Here is a 16,464-nt window from a genome sequence, read left to right on the forward strand (position 1 = left end):
TCCTGTCTCCCCTGCCCCCCCTCCAGGCACCCAGCGATTGTCCTCCCTCCCCTGCTCCCCCTCCAGCCACCCAGAGATTCTCCTCTCTCCCCTGCCCCCCTCCAGCCACCCATCGATTCTCCTCGTTCCCCTGTTTACCTCCATCGAAGCGGCCGCGTCTTTAAAAGCCCTGCCCGTCTGTAGCCTTCATTTCGACTTCGTTCCCTCTGAGTCCCGCCTGCTGACGTCATTTCCTCTTTCCGCAAGGGCAGGACTCTGAGGGAACAAATTCGAAGGGAAGGCTATAGATGTTGAGGTTTTGCCTCGTGCTGCTATCCTGTGGTTGGTCAGTGCTGTTTGTGACAAACCCGGAAGTACGTGACATCAATTCAGGAGATGGATACAGCCTTAGCGGCAGCACGAACCCTTCCAACTTTCACTGCCACGGAGTCAGCTTCAGAACGTTGGAGGTGCTTTTTATTATATAGGATTTGAGTTAGTTACACATATGTTTGAAAGGAAGTCCATGAGGTTTGTCTGGCTTTTGTTCCAGTTACAAGGAGGTCTATAGAACAAGACACAATTCAAATGATCGCGTAGGGTTTTGTTGTGAATTCTAATTGAGGCAATTTTGAGTTGAGGTGTTATGGACTCGGCAGTGGTTTCCGTGGTGAAGTGGGCTCGGTGGATTAATGCTAAGCCATCGCCTCTCCTTTCCTTTCTGGTCCAGTGTGTAATTTTATAGCCTGGTGGGCACAGGTCTAGAATCATGGGGTCCTTTTGGTCGTGGATCCAGGTTTCAGTGATGAAGAGTAGATCAAGGTTATCTGACGTAATCCAGTCAGTGAGTATTTCTGTTTTATTTACCGCGGATCTGGCATTTATGTAGCCCACTTGGATAGTTTGGAACGGGTCTTTTTTGTTGGGTGTTGTGTGGACTTTTATTAGTTGTCGTGTCTTTGTTATGGTGGGCTTGTGTGCTTGCCCGTATGTTAAAGTTCTTCGTTTGTTTGAGCTGTTTATTTATTTGTTGCATTTGTATCCCACCTTATCCCACCTCTTTGCAGGCTCAAAGTGGCTTACAATACATCATGAGTAGTGGAAAAGTGTTAGTATCATAAACATTTAGTATTGCATGATCTTGTTAGTATGATAATAAAAACAAAGTAGTAGTATACAAGCAGATTATAAGAAACAGTTCTGAGATTAAATAGGCGAGTTGTGTAGTGTAGGTTGGTTTGATGGGTTGTTGTTGGTGTGATGGGGTGAAGTGTATTTAGTTAGGCTTTGATGGTGTAGTATTGATATGATGTTGCTTTCTGATAGAGGGGTGGTTTCCGTTAGGTGGAGCAGTGTTAGGGAGTAGATTGATAGGAGTAGTTTTAGTGTATGCATGTTGTTTTCAGCTCTCAGTGGGCTCCTGTTGGGGTCATGTTGTGATGCTATGGTGTGTGTTAGATCTTAGGATAGATATTAAAATGGATGTTGAGATTATGGTCCGCTGTGGTGCCTGGGATAATTAACACAATCCGTTTTAATCCTTGTAGTGTAGTCAGGCATTCGTGGCCCGGACTGGCCCCTGTTGGGGTCGGGATCTTGGTCTCAAGGTTTGGTAGGACTGCAGCCTGTTAGTACTGGTTCTCTACTGTTGTGTGGGGCTGGATCTAGTTCGTAACCCTCCGATTTAGGCGGAGATAGGGGAGGTTATAACTTAGGCACTCTTCTCCTGCTTTGGGGACCTTCCTTTCTCTTCCCTGTCCGGTTCTAACCTGGATCTCCTTTGTCGGGTTCCCGTGTCTCTGTTGCTCAGTCCTGGTCTCTTGTGGTTCACCGGCTGTTTAATCACTGTTCGCCGAAGTGAGGCGTTTCTAGTTCCTTTGCTGCTCGTCTCTCTTCCGAGGATGTTGGAGGGTTGCTCACTGCGCGGCCGCCGGCTCGTGTGTGTGTGTGGGGGAGGGTGTCCGACTGAGCACGGACCTCTAGGTCTCTCGTGGCATGGTGCGATCGTTGTTGCTGAGCACCGCCTTGATCGCCTGCCCCCTGCTGTCTCCGGTGTCGTCCACTCGGTGGGATGTCCGCTCAACACCTCTCCTCTCAGTTCGGGTGGGCAGTCGTCTGACCAGTGCACTTTTCAGCGTGCTGCCGGGGTCGGGTCTGCCACCACCCGACCAGCGATATGCCGATGCAGGGATGGGCGCAAAGGCAGGAATGGACACAGCAAACCATATCTCTGAGCTATTTAAAAATAAATGGGGGCAAAGCATCATGTGTACTTTTGGAAATCTCACGTTTCTATGCTATTTTCATCCCCTGACCTGCACACACCCAGAGGAAGGCCTCCTAATGCAGTTAACAGCACCTGTGTACTTCTGTGGAGCAATTTTCATTCACGCTGTTTGACCGAGATAAATACCTAATAGTCAACATACAAAAAAGTGGAGTGGATTGGATCAGGGATCGATTCTAAATGCTACATTAAAAAAAAAAATCGAACTTGAAGTGAACTGATAAGGTCATATTTTTCATTTCACATATCATATTTTAATTTTTAACTCTGTGGGACAATAGGCTCTACTTGATTATGATTTGTGGGAAGTGTGAAGATATTTTGAATATAGTGGGTTTCCTTCTCTACTCTGTTCTGAAACTCTGAAAAATTTTTAAATAAAAAGAAAGACAAAAAAAAAAAAGAAAAGAGAAAAAGATTTGCATGGCTGAATGAATTAGATCAGTAAACAGCAGAATCTATAGAATATGATCTGCAAGTGATGCACAGGACATACAGTAAAACAAGCCCTCATGGCTGGAAACATTCCACCTCTTTTACATGGCCTCTGTCTCCATGTACGAATATTAACTTGCCAGAAACATCTTCAGTTTATGTTTGCAAAATTGCACCTAGTCTCTGGAAGAATTTACCACCTAATAAGATTTAACTTCCCACAGAAGGCCCATTCAGCTGGCATTTAACTTGGTTAACACTTAGCCTGCGAGTCTTCACCGAGGGTCAGCCAGTTTTACGTTTTCACGTTTTACATTTTTTTCTCTTTTCTTTTCTCTTATTAAAGTATGACTGTGTTCTTTTCTATTCAAGTGGAGTTCTTTTGTTCCTATTCTTTCAGCTTTAAGATTGTAAACCACCTTGATCTATTGTTAGAATAGGCGGTATATCAAATTAAACATAAACACATAAATCTGTAAAGGCTCTATCTTCAATATCTTGTTTCAGGTGCTGTTGAAATACAAAGTCTCCATTGTATTAGCAAGTTTTCTATTGTATGAAGTTAGCCTAGAAATGCTAAGCAGTGAATTACTAATTTTACAGCTGTTGTTTCAGCACTTTATCCAATTACCCTGATCTAGAATTGAGTTAAATCTGAAAAAAGGAAAAAATAGAGAAATGCTAGATCTCGCCATACTAGTTTCTGAGTGATTGCTAAAACACGATAAAATGATTCAAGACCTCTCCTGCTCAAATTTTCACAGACCTACAAGGTAAACCATAAGAGCTTCATAAATAAAGCAGTTTGTACGAGGTTTTTTAAAACTGGAAATGGGAGTTAAGATGGCGCCGTGAGCTGTGGTGTAGCAAGTGAGCTCCAGCTTCGTTTTCGCCGAATACAAACGCTAATTTTAAATATGCCTCATACAAAGCGCAAAGCGACGATTCGGGGGGTTCCCCTACCTACCGAGACGTCCACTCCGGCGAAACGTGGCTTAGAACACTTCTTCCCCGCAATTTCTCGCACAAGCAGGTTGGATTCCTTAGCGTGTGATCCTGGTGAAGCGGTTTCCACGCTGGAAGTTGAAACATCTCTTTCTCCTCTGCCGAGCTCCAAGATCCCTCCTAACCCAGCAACTGCAGCGAGTCGGGCGGGGTTTCCAGTGGAACCCGGAAGGGGTGAATCTGGTGAGCCCCGTAGGGAACCTGAATTTGCAGCGATAACATCAGTTGCGGATGAAACGGAGGTGAATCTGGGTAAGATCTGGCTGAAATTGCTTGAAATGGAGAAAACCTTATGGCAGTCATCTGAAGAGGTAAAAACTTTGAACTTGAACATGCAGGAAGTAAAGAGCTCTATAGCTACAGTTAAACAAGATGTTTCTTTGGAAATAGAGGCCTTGCAGAGAGAGACTAAACAAACAGATGAATTTAAGGTGGCTGTAATAAAAGAAAATTCAGAAATAAGAAGGAAAATTGAACAAATGGAAAACTTTAATAGGATAATGAACCTTCGGGTGCTTAATTTTCCCCAGACTATTAGGAGTTTCTCCACAGGACATGTTTACTAGATTTTTGAAAGAAAATTTGAACTTTCCTCAAGAAGTTATTCCCCCATTGAACAAAATTTATTATGTTCCAACTACTATGAAAAAAACAGAGGGAGAAAAATCCATTGATTTGCAAAATGTTACAGCCATATTGGAACAATCACTTGAAGATGTGTCAGAAAGGGGGACGCTGATAGTTTCTTTTGTTTTCCAACAAGACTTGAACTCAATAATGAGACTTTATTTTAGATCAGCTAACCATATGTTTGGGGGCCAAAAAATTTGGCTATACCCTGATGTGACCAAGACTACTCAAGAAAAGAGGAAAATGTTTCTTTCTATGAGGTCTAAAATTTTGGATTTAGGAGGTTCTTTCCTTCTTGCATATCCGTGTAAATGTGTCATAAGGTTAAATCAGATAAAATATGTTTACTATACACCTGATCAGCTTAAGACCTTCCTAGAAGCTAGACAACACTAGAGACATAAATATGAGAAAACGACGCCATAGTTTCTTTATTATTGTTTGCATTAAAATAATCTTCACTTAATTCCTGCCCCCCTTCTTTCTCCTTAACAATTGAGGTCTAATGAAGCCAATGTTTAAACCATGTTATGAAAAGATAATTCTTCTGTAATAACTTTATTGTTATACCTGGCTGTATTTCACTTGAACAGTTTATGTCTGTATTAAGTTTATAAAACTAATAAAAATTATAAATTAAAAAAAAAAAACTGGAAATGTAATTTAAGCTTCGCAGTCCTAACATACCAGCTTTAATATCATGCAGCACTGATGATGTTGTGTGATTTCATCTCCAAGAAAAAAACAAACAAAAAAGATTGATTTATTTCCTAAAAATTCTTACTTTTATGCTTAGAAGGTGGTGGTGGATGCACCTCTGCTGTTACAGATTTTTGATTCTTTGGTGTTTCTTTATGTCCCCAATCTTCTTCCCATTCTCTTTTAAATTTCTCCTCCTCAGCAACTATCCTAAAAAGAAGGTTCAATTGCATTTAGTTGATTGGAGTTCCATGTTTCAGATAAGGTAGATGATGAACAGTGATTTTATCCTCTAATTCATCAAATGCTATTAACCTCTACCATGCTAGGCTGCAGAGAGTAACCAAAAGCAAGCAGAAAAGAGGAAAACACCAAAGCAGACACTAAAAGGTCCAAACCAGTCTTTATTAAGCATATTCCAACGTGGTCACGTTTCACCAAAAAGGCTGCATCAGGGGTAAACATAAATAACTAAGAAAAGATAAATAAAAACAAAACATAATTATTATAAAATCCAAAAATAAATAATTAAAAACAATTACAAGTATATAGGTATAAATGTATATATAGATATGTTTTTTGATTTTTATACCCATATGCTTGTAGTTGTTTTTAATTATTTATTTTTGTTTTTTATAATAATTATGCTTTGTTTTTATTTATCTTTTCTTAGTTATTTATGTTTACCCCTGATGCAGCTTTTTTGGCGAAACGTAACCACATTGGGATTTGCATAATAAAGACTGGTTTGGATCTTTTAGTGTCTGCTTTTGAGAGTACCCAAAAAACAAACATTGTATAAGCTGATTTTAAGTGGGACTCACTCCAAAATATAGGGGGTTGATATTCAGCCAGCGGTGATCAGCGTTTTGCTAACTGCCACCACTGGCATTATGACCAGAAATTCAATTCTGGGCTGTGTTCGGCCTTCAGCCTTAAATTTCCAAAGCCGACTAAACCATGGCCGGTTAAGTGTGTTATTCAGCAATAGACAGAACTAATTTTTATGCAGTCATAGTAACACAGACATGGAGGGGCATAATCGAACGGCGCCGGCCAAATCGATAGGTGGCCATCTTCGGGACCGGCTCCACAAAGGGGCGGAGCCAAGCGTATTTTTGAAATACGCTTGGCGCCGGCCAAATCGCTCGCCGGGGTTAGATGAGATGGCCGACTCCGATTTTCAGCCATAATGGAAATCGGAGCCGGCCATCTCAAATCCAGCGAAATTTAAGGCGTTTGGGCTTGGGAGGAGCCAGCATTTCTAGTGCACTGGCCCCCCTGACATGCCAGGGCACCAACCGGGCACCCTAGGGGGCACTTAAAAAAATTAATAAACAAAAACAAAATTAGCTTCCAGGTGCATAGCACCCTTCCCTTGTGTGCTGAGCCCCCCAAATCCCCCTCAAAACCCACTGCCCACAACGCCACACTATTACCATAACCCTAAGGGGTGAATGGGGGCACTTACATGTGGGTACAGTGGGTTTTGGGGGAGCTCCCATTTACCAGCACAAGTGTAACAGGTAGGGAGGGGATGGGCCTGGGTCCACCTGCCTCAAGTGCACTGCACCCACTACAAACTGCTCCAGGGAACTGCATATTGCTGTCAGGGAGCTGGGTATGACATTTGAGGCTGGCATACAGGCTGGCAAAAAATGTCTGATTTTTTTTTTTTTGTGTGTGTGGGAGGGGGGTGGTGACCAATGGGGGAGTAAGGGGAGGTGATCCCCGCTTCCCTCCGGTGGTCATCTGGTCAGTTGGGGCACTTTTTTGGGACTTGGACCTAAAAAAAAAAAGGGTCCAAATAAAACGGACCAAATTCTCCTGACGGCCGGCTTTCTTTTTTCCATTATCGGGCGAAGCTGGCCATCTCAACGCACGCCCCAGTCCCGCCTTTGCTACCATGCTGACACACCCCCTTTCAACTTTCGCCAGTCCCGTGACGGAACGCAGTTGAAGCCGCCCAAAATTGGCTTTTGATTATGTTGATTTGGGCAGATTCAGATCACTGCCCATCTCCCGATTTGTGTCGGAAGATGGGCAGCGATCACTTTTGAAAATGAGCTGGATAGTAACATAGTAGATGTTTATACGGTGTCCTGTTTATACAGTGACCTTGGCCGGTTAGGTACTGAATAGCACTACTTAACCGGCCAAATGCCAACTGTGCCTCCGGAATTCCCCCAAACAGCTGGTTTTGCTTTAGGCACTAAGTGAGAGATTCTATATATTGCGCCTAAAAAATCAGTGCTGACTAAGCATATTCTATAATCAGCACCTAGATTTAGGTGCTGATTATAGAATATGCTTATTTGATATCTCGGCACCTAAAACTTCGTACAACTATTTATACCAGCGAACACATGGTGTAATTCCCGGTACATAGATTTAGGCGCAGAGGGCCATATTCTATGCAAGTAAATTTCAGAACAACCAAGAAATGCCCATTTCCCCACCCATAACCACACCCCTTTTTGCCTGTGTGCATTACAAGTTCGTCATACTTCTACTACTTATTTCTATAGTGCTACAAGGCATACGCAGCGCTGTACACCATACACAAAAAAGACAGTCCCTGCTCAAAGAGCTTACAATCTAGATAAGACAGGCAGACAGACAGAACAATTAAGTGTAAGGGAATAAAGAGGTGAGGATGAAAGGATAGGGCAAGTGAGCAGTGGTTAGGAGTCAAAAGCAGTGGTAAAGAGGTGGGCTTTAAGTTTGGACTTGAAAACGGCCAAAGAGGGGGTTAGACGTACAGGCTCGGGAAGTCTACATTACAGAATACGCTTAAGTGAGTTGTGCATGTAAACTCTAATCAGTGCCAATTAGTGCTCATTATTGCTTGGATTCTGGTGCAGATCCCTAGGCACACTATATAGAATCTGGCAGTAACTGTCAAATTTTATATATCGCACCTTAATTTCCATGTGGAAATCGAAGCAATCTATAACAACGCGTGTAACTTAATTGATTAACTAGTTAATCAGCACTGTCAATTGGATGTTAACAATTATCAGCACTAATTGGCAGTAATTAAGATTTACACGTGGAACTCGCTAACAAATCAAAGTGGTTTACAACTTTTTTTTAAACTTTATTTATTAATTTTAAAACAACATAGTATTTATGAAAACATACAGCAACATATAATATGGAATAGAATAAAATTAAAAAAAAAAGTCAGTGGGCTGATATGAGTAAAACAGAACAGTATATGCAACAAAGATTAAGGAAAGGAAAAGACCATTATGAGTAATAAAGGAAAAAGTTAAACATACTAAGAACACATTCAAAATTAAAAACAATAAAATAAAAAATAAATAAAAAATAGAATTAAAAAATAGTAGTATTTTGTTAACAACAAATGTAAATAAGAATGATATGCCTGCATTGCAGGTTCAACCACACACCTAGGCTTCCCATGCCCCACTAAAAGCAAAACTAAAAAAATAGGTTTTCAAAGATGATCTAAATTTTTTATAGGAAAGCTCTGAACATAGATAAGTGGTAAGACATTCCAGAGAGAAAGTGCTACAAAAAAGAAAGCACTGTTTCCAATGCAGGGACATAGCCACGGGTGGGCCTGGGCCCACTCAATTTGGGCTCAGGCCCACCCAGCAGCTCTGTACTCTTGCAAGTGCCGGCATAAGGAGAGCAGGTTGGGCTCCTGCGGTCCTCTATCTCCCTCCAACCCTCCCTTCACAAATATTTCTATCAAAGGGTTACTGCTGGAAGTGGCAGCGATTCTGACATGCTGCCCACGGCTAACCTGGAAGTTCCCCTCTGCTGCTGCATACCGCCGCCCCCACTCGGCACAATTTCCTTTTTTTTTTTGCCCGTGTGGAACACTTCAGAGCGGGAAGGCTTCTAGGTTCGCCACAGGCAGGCAGTGTCTGAGAATCGCTGCTGCTGCTGCCAGTGGTAAACCTTTGACAGAAGTTTTTGTGAAGGACTTTCTCTGCCAGCAGTAGCCTTTTGACAGAAATCTTGTGAAGGACAATTCTCAGCCAGCGAGAATTGCTCCTCTGCCCTCTTCTACCTGAAGGTAGATGGGGGCAGGGGAGCGATTCTCGCTGGCAGAGAAATGCATGTGGATAAAGGAGAGAGAAGGAAAGGAAAGAGGTGCTGCAGAGAAATGCATGGGGCATGGGGGTGGAGGGGAGGGGAGGGAAGGAAAGGAAAGAGGTGCTGTAGAGAAATGCATGGGGTGAAGGGGAGGGATGGGATGGGAAGGAACAAGGTGCTGCACATAGGGAAGGGGTGAATTGTTGGATATAGAGGGAGGGAGAGATGCATGTGGAGTGGGGTTAGAGACAGGAAGAATTTCTGGGGATAGGCTGGGAGGGAGAGACACTGCATAGATTTGGACAGGGAGGATTGTTGGAGGTGGGATGGGAAGAGAGGGAGACATATTGGACAGGGTTGATGGGGTTGAGAGAAGGGACAGATGCATAGGGAGAGAGAGGGAGAAGTGTTGGACATAGAAGTGGGAGTGAGATGCTGAATGTGTAATCTGTTAGACTGGTCGTGAGCCCTTGAGCCCAGGCCGAGGCCCGCTGATAGCAGAGGCCAAGGCCTAGGGGAGACCGACAAGCCACTACACACCCTAGCTATCCAACACCCCTAGCCTACCCACACGCAGCACCTCAGGAAGAAAGGGAAATAGGCATTCAAGCGGGCCTCACGGCCGAACTGGAACTGATACACTCAGACCCACTCGTACGGGCCTCACAGCCGACCTGGAACCGATACACACCCAGGGAGGGGAGAAAGAAACACAGGAGTCCCCACGGAACAAACAAAGCAGCTGGCCTCCCACAGAGAACTGCAAGCAGCGAGGGACAGCCCCAGCTGGAGGCAAGTGAACTGATTACACACACACGCTGACAGAAATGAACTCAGACAAAGGTAACTAAACAGCCAGCTGAGTACACACACACACACACCCACGCTGGCACAAGATATCCCAGACAAAGGGATAGTAACTGAAAGCCCCAAACAGGGGAACACAGATTCAAAACCAGAGCACAACGTTCTGATAGAGAACTGCAAAGGCGTAGCCACAAAGGAATGTAACGTCAAAGCAGGGGAAGCAGGAACCTACCCACTACTACCCACTGACGTCAGCTCAAACCCTGACAGCCAATCAGGAAAGTCCACACCCCTCCCCTGCCACACCGGCAGAATCATAACATCACCCCCACTTCAAGGGCCCCCTCTACCTCGGATATGAGGTTTAGGTTTATGAGGGAAAAGGCGGTGGAACCGTCTGACTAAGACCAGAGCGTGTACATGAGTAGCGTCCTCCCAGGAGTTTACTGCAGGTCCATATCCCTTCCACACAATGAGATACTGAAGATGTCCCCGGAAGCGCCGCGCATCTAAGACATCCCGGACTTCATATTCCCCCTGGGAGGTTGATACAGCTGGGCTAGCAGGCAAGGCGCCTCTTCTCAAAATCACTGGCTTGAGCAAGGACACATGAAACGTGTTATGTACCTGTAATGTAGGTGGTAACTTTAGCTGACAGCATACACGGTTCACTTGTCTCACAATGGGATACGGACCCACGAATCGAGATGCAAAGCGGGAGGAGGGTATCTTCAGATGAAGATTACGAGTGGACAACCACACCAAATCACCAGGCTGAAAGCGCAGTTCCAATCTTCGATACTTATCCGCTTGGCGTTTCATGCGAGCGGAGGTCACTCGAAGAGTCTTCTGAACGGATGACCATATCGCTTGGAGAGAAGTCACCGCATCGGCTGCTGCTGGAACATCCGAGTTGGTTTTCAAGGGAGATGGTATCCGAGGATGTCTTCCATACACGATATAGAAGGGAGAAACACCTGTGGCTGAGCTCACTCGGTAGTTATGAGCGAACTCTGCCCAGGGAAGCAGCTGACTCCAGTCATTGAGGTGTTCCGTGACATACATCCTCAGGAATTGCTTCAAGCATTGATTAATGCGTTCCATTTGGCCGTTGGACTGTGGGCGATATCCCAAAGAAAAGTTTAACTTTACTTCAAGGGCCCGATTCAGGGCTCGCCAGAACTTAGAGCCAAATTGTACTCCAAGGTCTGAGGTGATAGATTCTGGCAGGCCATGGAGACGAAAAATAGAGCTGATGAAATATTGTGCCAGCTTCACCGCCGAAGGAAGGTTAGGCATGGGTATGAAGTGTGCCATCTTAGAGAACCGATCTACCACCATTCACACAACTGTATGTCCTTCAGAAATATGGAGATCCTTAATGAAATCCATGGCAATATGGGTCCATGGTCTGTCAGGTACAGGTAAGGGCATTAGCAAGCCCTGGAGTTTCCGACGGTCGGCTTTATGCTGGGCGCACTCCGGACACGCGGCTACAAACTCCTGCACATCACGATCAAGTGAGGGCCACCAATACTGCTGGGCGGTGAACCGCATAGTCCCCAGGGTCCCGGGCTGTCCGGCCATTCGAGAGGCATGCCCCCATTGGAGCGTCCTTTCCCTCAGACGGGGTGGCACAAAGGTCATACCCGTGGTTCGAGATGATGTACCCCAAGAAGAGCAGTTCGGAGCGATGGAATTCACATTTTTCTAGCTTCACATAGATGTGGTTCTCCCTCAACCGTTGCAATACGATCTTCACATGTTCCTGGTGATCTTCCTCAGCCTTAGAAAAAATAAGGATGTCATCCAGGTAGACCATTACAAACTTATACAAAAGATCCCTGAAGATGTCATTCATGAAGGCCTGGAAGACCACTGGGGCATTAGCTAGACCAAAAGGCACTACCAGGTATTCGTAATGCCTGTCGCGGGTGTTAAACGCTGTCTTCCATTCATCCCCCTCCCGGATCCGCACGAGGTTGTAGACCCCTCTGAGATCGAGTTTGGAGAAGATCTGGGCCCCCTGGAGACGGTCGCACATCTCAGAAATCAAAGGTAGGGGGTATTTGTCCTTCTGGGTGATTGAATTGAGTCCTCTATAATCAATACAGGGGCGCAACTCCCCATCGTTCTTTTCCACGAAGAAAAACCCAGCACCCGCTGGCGACTTTGATGGACGATTTAACCCTACGGCAATGTTATCTCTGATATACTGGGACATGGCTTCTGTCTCCGGATGAGACAGGGGGTACACTCGGCCACGGGGGAGGGGGGGAGGGCGCCTGCTAGTAACTCAATGGCACAATCATAGGGACGGTGAGGAGGCAGAGTCTCTGCTTGTTGTTTGGAAAAAACATCTCTAAAGGATTTATATGGCCCTGGTAACGTTACATTGGCTTGATCCAGAGGAAGCATCATTGGTACTGGAGAGACTTTGTCCAAACAGACTTTCTGGCAACCTGGGCCCCACGCTGACAACTCACCCCGGGCCCAATCAATGCAAGGGTTATGCAGGCGAAGCCAGGGAAACCCCAGGATGATGGACTCAGTGGCCGACGGGAGGACTTAGAAGGAGATAACTTCTTTGTGTAAGACTCCTACACGTATAGTCATAGGCACGGTCCTGGATCGTAAAACTCCCTGAACCAGTCCCAAAGCCGCTGAAACAGTGATGGGGTGAGGTAACGCCTCAGTAGGAATTTGATGGCCCCGCACCAGGTCCTCACTAATAAAGTCGCCTCCCGCACCCGAGTCAACTAAAGCTTCAAAACAAGGGGTATCCTTAAATCGCCAACAAAACTGGAACCAAAACTTGCATCCAGGAGGAAAAGGACTTCGGCCCTTACCCTGGCTCCCTAGCAGGTATCATGGCTGCTGGTTTCCCGATCTCCTTCTATTCGGGCAACCACGGACAAAGTGCCCATTTACTCCACAATACAGGCACAGCCCCTCAGAGCATCTCCGCTGTCTCTCCTGGGCTGTCCGGTCAACCTGCACAGGTTCGGGCCCATCTTGTGAACTCTGCGACTGGGAGAAAGGATTCTTGTGCGAACTCTTCGAGCTAGCCCCTCCAAACTGCTGACTGGCGCGACGTTCACAGGCACGCTCTCTGAAAAGGATGTCCACCTGGGTGCAGAGACGGATGAGATCGTCCAAATTGGAGGGCAGCTCTTGACCTGTCAGTTCGTCCTTGATGGTGGCCGATACCCCATGCCAGAATACCGCAGTAAGGCTTGGATTATCCCATCCTAGCTCTGCTGCGAGGGTCCGGAATTGGATTTTATTTACTTATTTATTTTCGTCAATTTATAAACCGTATCTTATTGCAACTGCAAGACAGAACGGTTTACAATTTGTAAAATAGAAAAAGAACAATACAACATTATATGTACAGTTTAGACAAACAATGGAACCCAGTCATTACAGGAAAGCACAGCAAAACTAAAATTAGCTACATAAGATAAAAACAGTGTAGATCATGATTTAGTATACAGGAAAACACCGCAAATACAGAATTGAGTACATAGTATAAACTACACAAACATAAACAGTACAAATTATGATTTAATATACATTGAAGTTTCCTTTTATAACCTAGTTTCCCTTAGTCTAAATTTTGTTCTACATAGTTGATAAAGTAAAAGGTTTTCAAAAGTTTCCGAAAATGAAAGTCGACCCTTATGCAGATTCAACAGCTGAGTGGCCGCCGAGGAGGACTTCCCGAGTTCCTCAAAGATGAGCCGAAATTGCTTCAGAAACTTTGACAAGCTATCCAGTATAGGATCTTTTTTCTCCCATAATGGGGAGGCCAAGGCCAGGGCGGGTCCCGAAAGCAGGGAGATGATATATGCTACCTTCGCCCGATCCGAAGGAAAATCCAGGCCCTGCAGCTCAAAGACAATTTGACAGTGATTGAGAAAGCCCCGACAAGTCTTTCTATCCCCCCTCATACCAAGGAGGCTGGGCCACATGAATACCTCGGCCACACAACATGGGTCCCAGTGGGGTAGGAGCAGACGGCTCCCCCGTAGCACCAGCAATGGTAAGCGTATCCACGACTCTCAAAACTTGTTGTAGTTGAGCATGCAGTTGCTGGAGTAGCTGCATAGGAGAGGGGTCGGTCGAGCTCATGGCTTTGGAGTTCTGTAATCTGTTGGATTGGTCGTGAGCCCTTGAGCCCAGGCCGAGGCCCGCTGATAGCAGAGGCCAAGGCCTAGGGGAGACCGACAAGCCACTACACACCCTAGCTATCCAACACCCCTAGCCTACCCACACGCAGCACCTCAGGAAGAAAGGGAAATAGGCATTCAAGCGGGCCTCACGGCCGAACTGGAACTGATACACTCAGACCCACTCGTATGGGCCTCACGGCCGAACTGGAACCGATATACACCCAGGGAGGGGAGAAAGAAACACAGGAGTCCCCACGGGACAAACAAAGCAACTGGCCTCCCACAGAGAACTGCAAGCAGCGAGGGAGAGCCCCAGCTGGAGGCAAGTGAACTGATTACACACAAACACACGCTGACAGAAATGAACTCAGACAAAGGTAACTAAACAGCCAGCTGAGTACACACACACACACACACCCACGCTGGCACAAGGTATCCCAGACAAAGGGAAAGTAACTGAAAGCCCCAAACAGGGGAACACACATTCAAAACCAGAGCACAACGTTCTGACAGAGAACTGCAAATGCTTAGCCACAAAGGAATGTAACGTCAAAGCAGGGGAATCAGGAACCTGTAGGATAAAGTACTACCCACTGACGTCAGCTCAAACCCTGACAGCCAATCAGGAATGAAGTCCACAACCCTCCCCTGCCAGCCTGGCAGAATCATACCAGAATGGGGAGGGGGAGGAAGAAAGATGTTGGACCTGGGGCACGAGAGAGAGAGAGAGAGAGAGAGAGAGAGAGAGAGATGTGGATAGTGGGAGAAAGGGAGGAGGGTTGAAAGATTAGACACTAGGGTGGAAGAGAGAAAGGGAGAGAGATGCACAGGAAGGGGAAGGGAGAAAGAGGAAGATGTTGGATCCAGGGACAGAAAGGAGTGAGGGAAAGATCCTGGACAATTGGAGGGAGGGAAGAAAGAGAGAGGGAGAAATGCTGGATCATGGGGGGGAGGGCAGGAGGGAAGACAGAAGGGACTGGAAGATGCTGAGGGGAGTGGAAGGGATAAGGAGATGCCAGGCTACAAGGGTGGGGGAGGGATAAAAAGGGAACAGGTGCTAGGTTACAAGAGCGAAGAGAGGAAGATGCTGGAAATGGTGAAACTATGTGAGAGAGGCCAAACTGGGGGGGGGGGGGGGGGTGGACTGGCAAGGAAATAAATGAGAGGAGGATAGTGATTACAGGGAATAGAAATATGGTATGTGGAGCTGATTAAAAATGAAAGGGAATGGAAAGAAAGAGATGGGTAATGGGAGAGGTTTTAGTCCTGGCTGACAAGTGATCTGATGCCCCTGGTTCCTTTTTTCCTCTTTATTTTTCTTTTCTCAACATTACAAGTTCTGGTATTATAGTAATGGCAGCTGGGAGATTGGAGGGGAGGCAGGGAAGAGAGGGGATCAGGAGGACCCCCTCTTTTATTTTCTGACCTGGGCCCCAACATGTTTAACACCCACCCTGACCCTTGCTGTAGCTGGTGGGGATTTCCAAGCGTTACCAACTGACTGGGAGGGAAAGGGTATTTCTCAGGAGAGCTGTTGACTCACCATGCAACGTTTGCTTTTAAGCTAGAGGAAGGGGGATCTCACAGGGGGCTGTCAGCCCTAGTGTAACTTTTACTGCCAGACAGGAGGGAGGGGGAGATAAGTTTTAACTTGCTAGATTTAGGTAAATTTTCAGTTGACAAAAATTAATTCATTTTGATTCAGCTGAAAATTTGCCTAATAAGTGGCTGTTTCAAAGTTGACCACCTATAATTTATATGCATACCTGTGTGCTCTGCCCAAATTCCACCCATGTACATACCCACTGGCAAAGTAAGCTCAATCAAATCATACTTTTCCACTAGGCGGTATTATATGAGATCACCTGCAGGGGAAATTCAGTAAATAGCGTTCAAAATTAAATGCCGGGAAGATCTGCGCTAACCGCCGGATTCCATATATCGTGCCATTCCGTGCTGAAATCCAAGCATATTCTATAATAAGCCAATTAGGTTATGTGTGTTAACAAGCCAATTAGCATTTTTAACAACACTTAACAAGTAATAATGAGCACTAATTGTCAATTAGAATTTACACACATAACTCTCTAAGCGTATTTTGTAACGCATAGTGCCTAAATTCTAATGTGCGGAGTCAAAATGGACATGGTTATGGATGGGGAAATGGGCGTTTCATGGGCATTCCAAAATTTAAACACACTATGCCCTTCTGTGCCAAAATCTATGCGCCGTTATTTACACCATGTTTTCCTTGGTGTAAATGGATGCGTGTAGTTCTAAGTGCTGGAATATCAACTAAGCATATTCTATATACTGTGCCTAAATCTAGGTGCCGCTTATAGAATATGCTTAGGAGGAAATTCATTTCACACGGAT

The 16,464-nt window shown here is 45.4% G+C and overlaps 1 protein-coding gene across 6 annotated transcripts in view; it reads right to left on the minus strand.

Moving 5' to 3' along the window:
- Positions 1-16,464, minus strand: part of USH1C (USH1 protein network component harmonin) — a 420,974-nt gene that overhangs the window by 211,424 nt on the left and 193,086 nt on the right. For all 6 annotated transcript variants that reach the window (XM_030201080.1, XM_030201079.1, XM_030201078.1 and 3 more), the window contains exon 14: positions 5,121-5,245. In XM_030201080.1, the coding sequence (XP_030056940.1) occupies positions 5,121-5,245 (125 nt within the window). The remainder of the gene's footprint in view (positions 1-5,120; positions 5,246-16,464) is intronic.

This window comes from Microcaecilia unicolor, chromosome 4, assembly GCF_901765095.1.
Source record: "Microcaecilia unicolor chromosome 4, aMicUni1.1, whole genome shotgun sequence".
Lineage (NCBI taxonomy): Eukaryota > Metazoa > Chordata > Amphibia > Gymnophiona > Siphonopidae > Microcaecilia > Microcaecilia unicolor.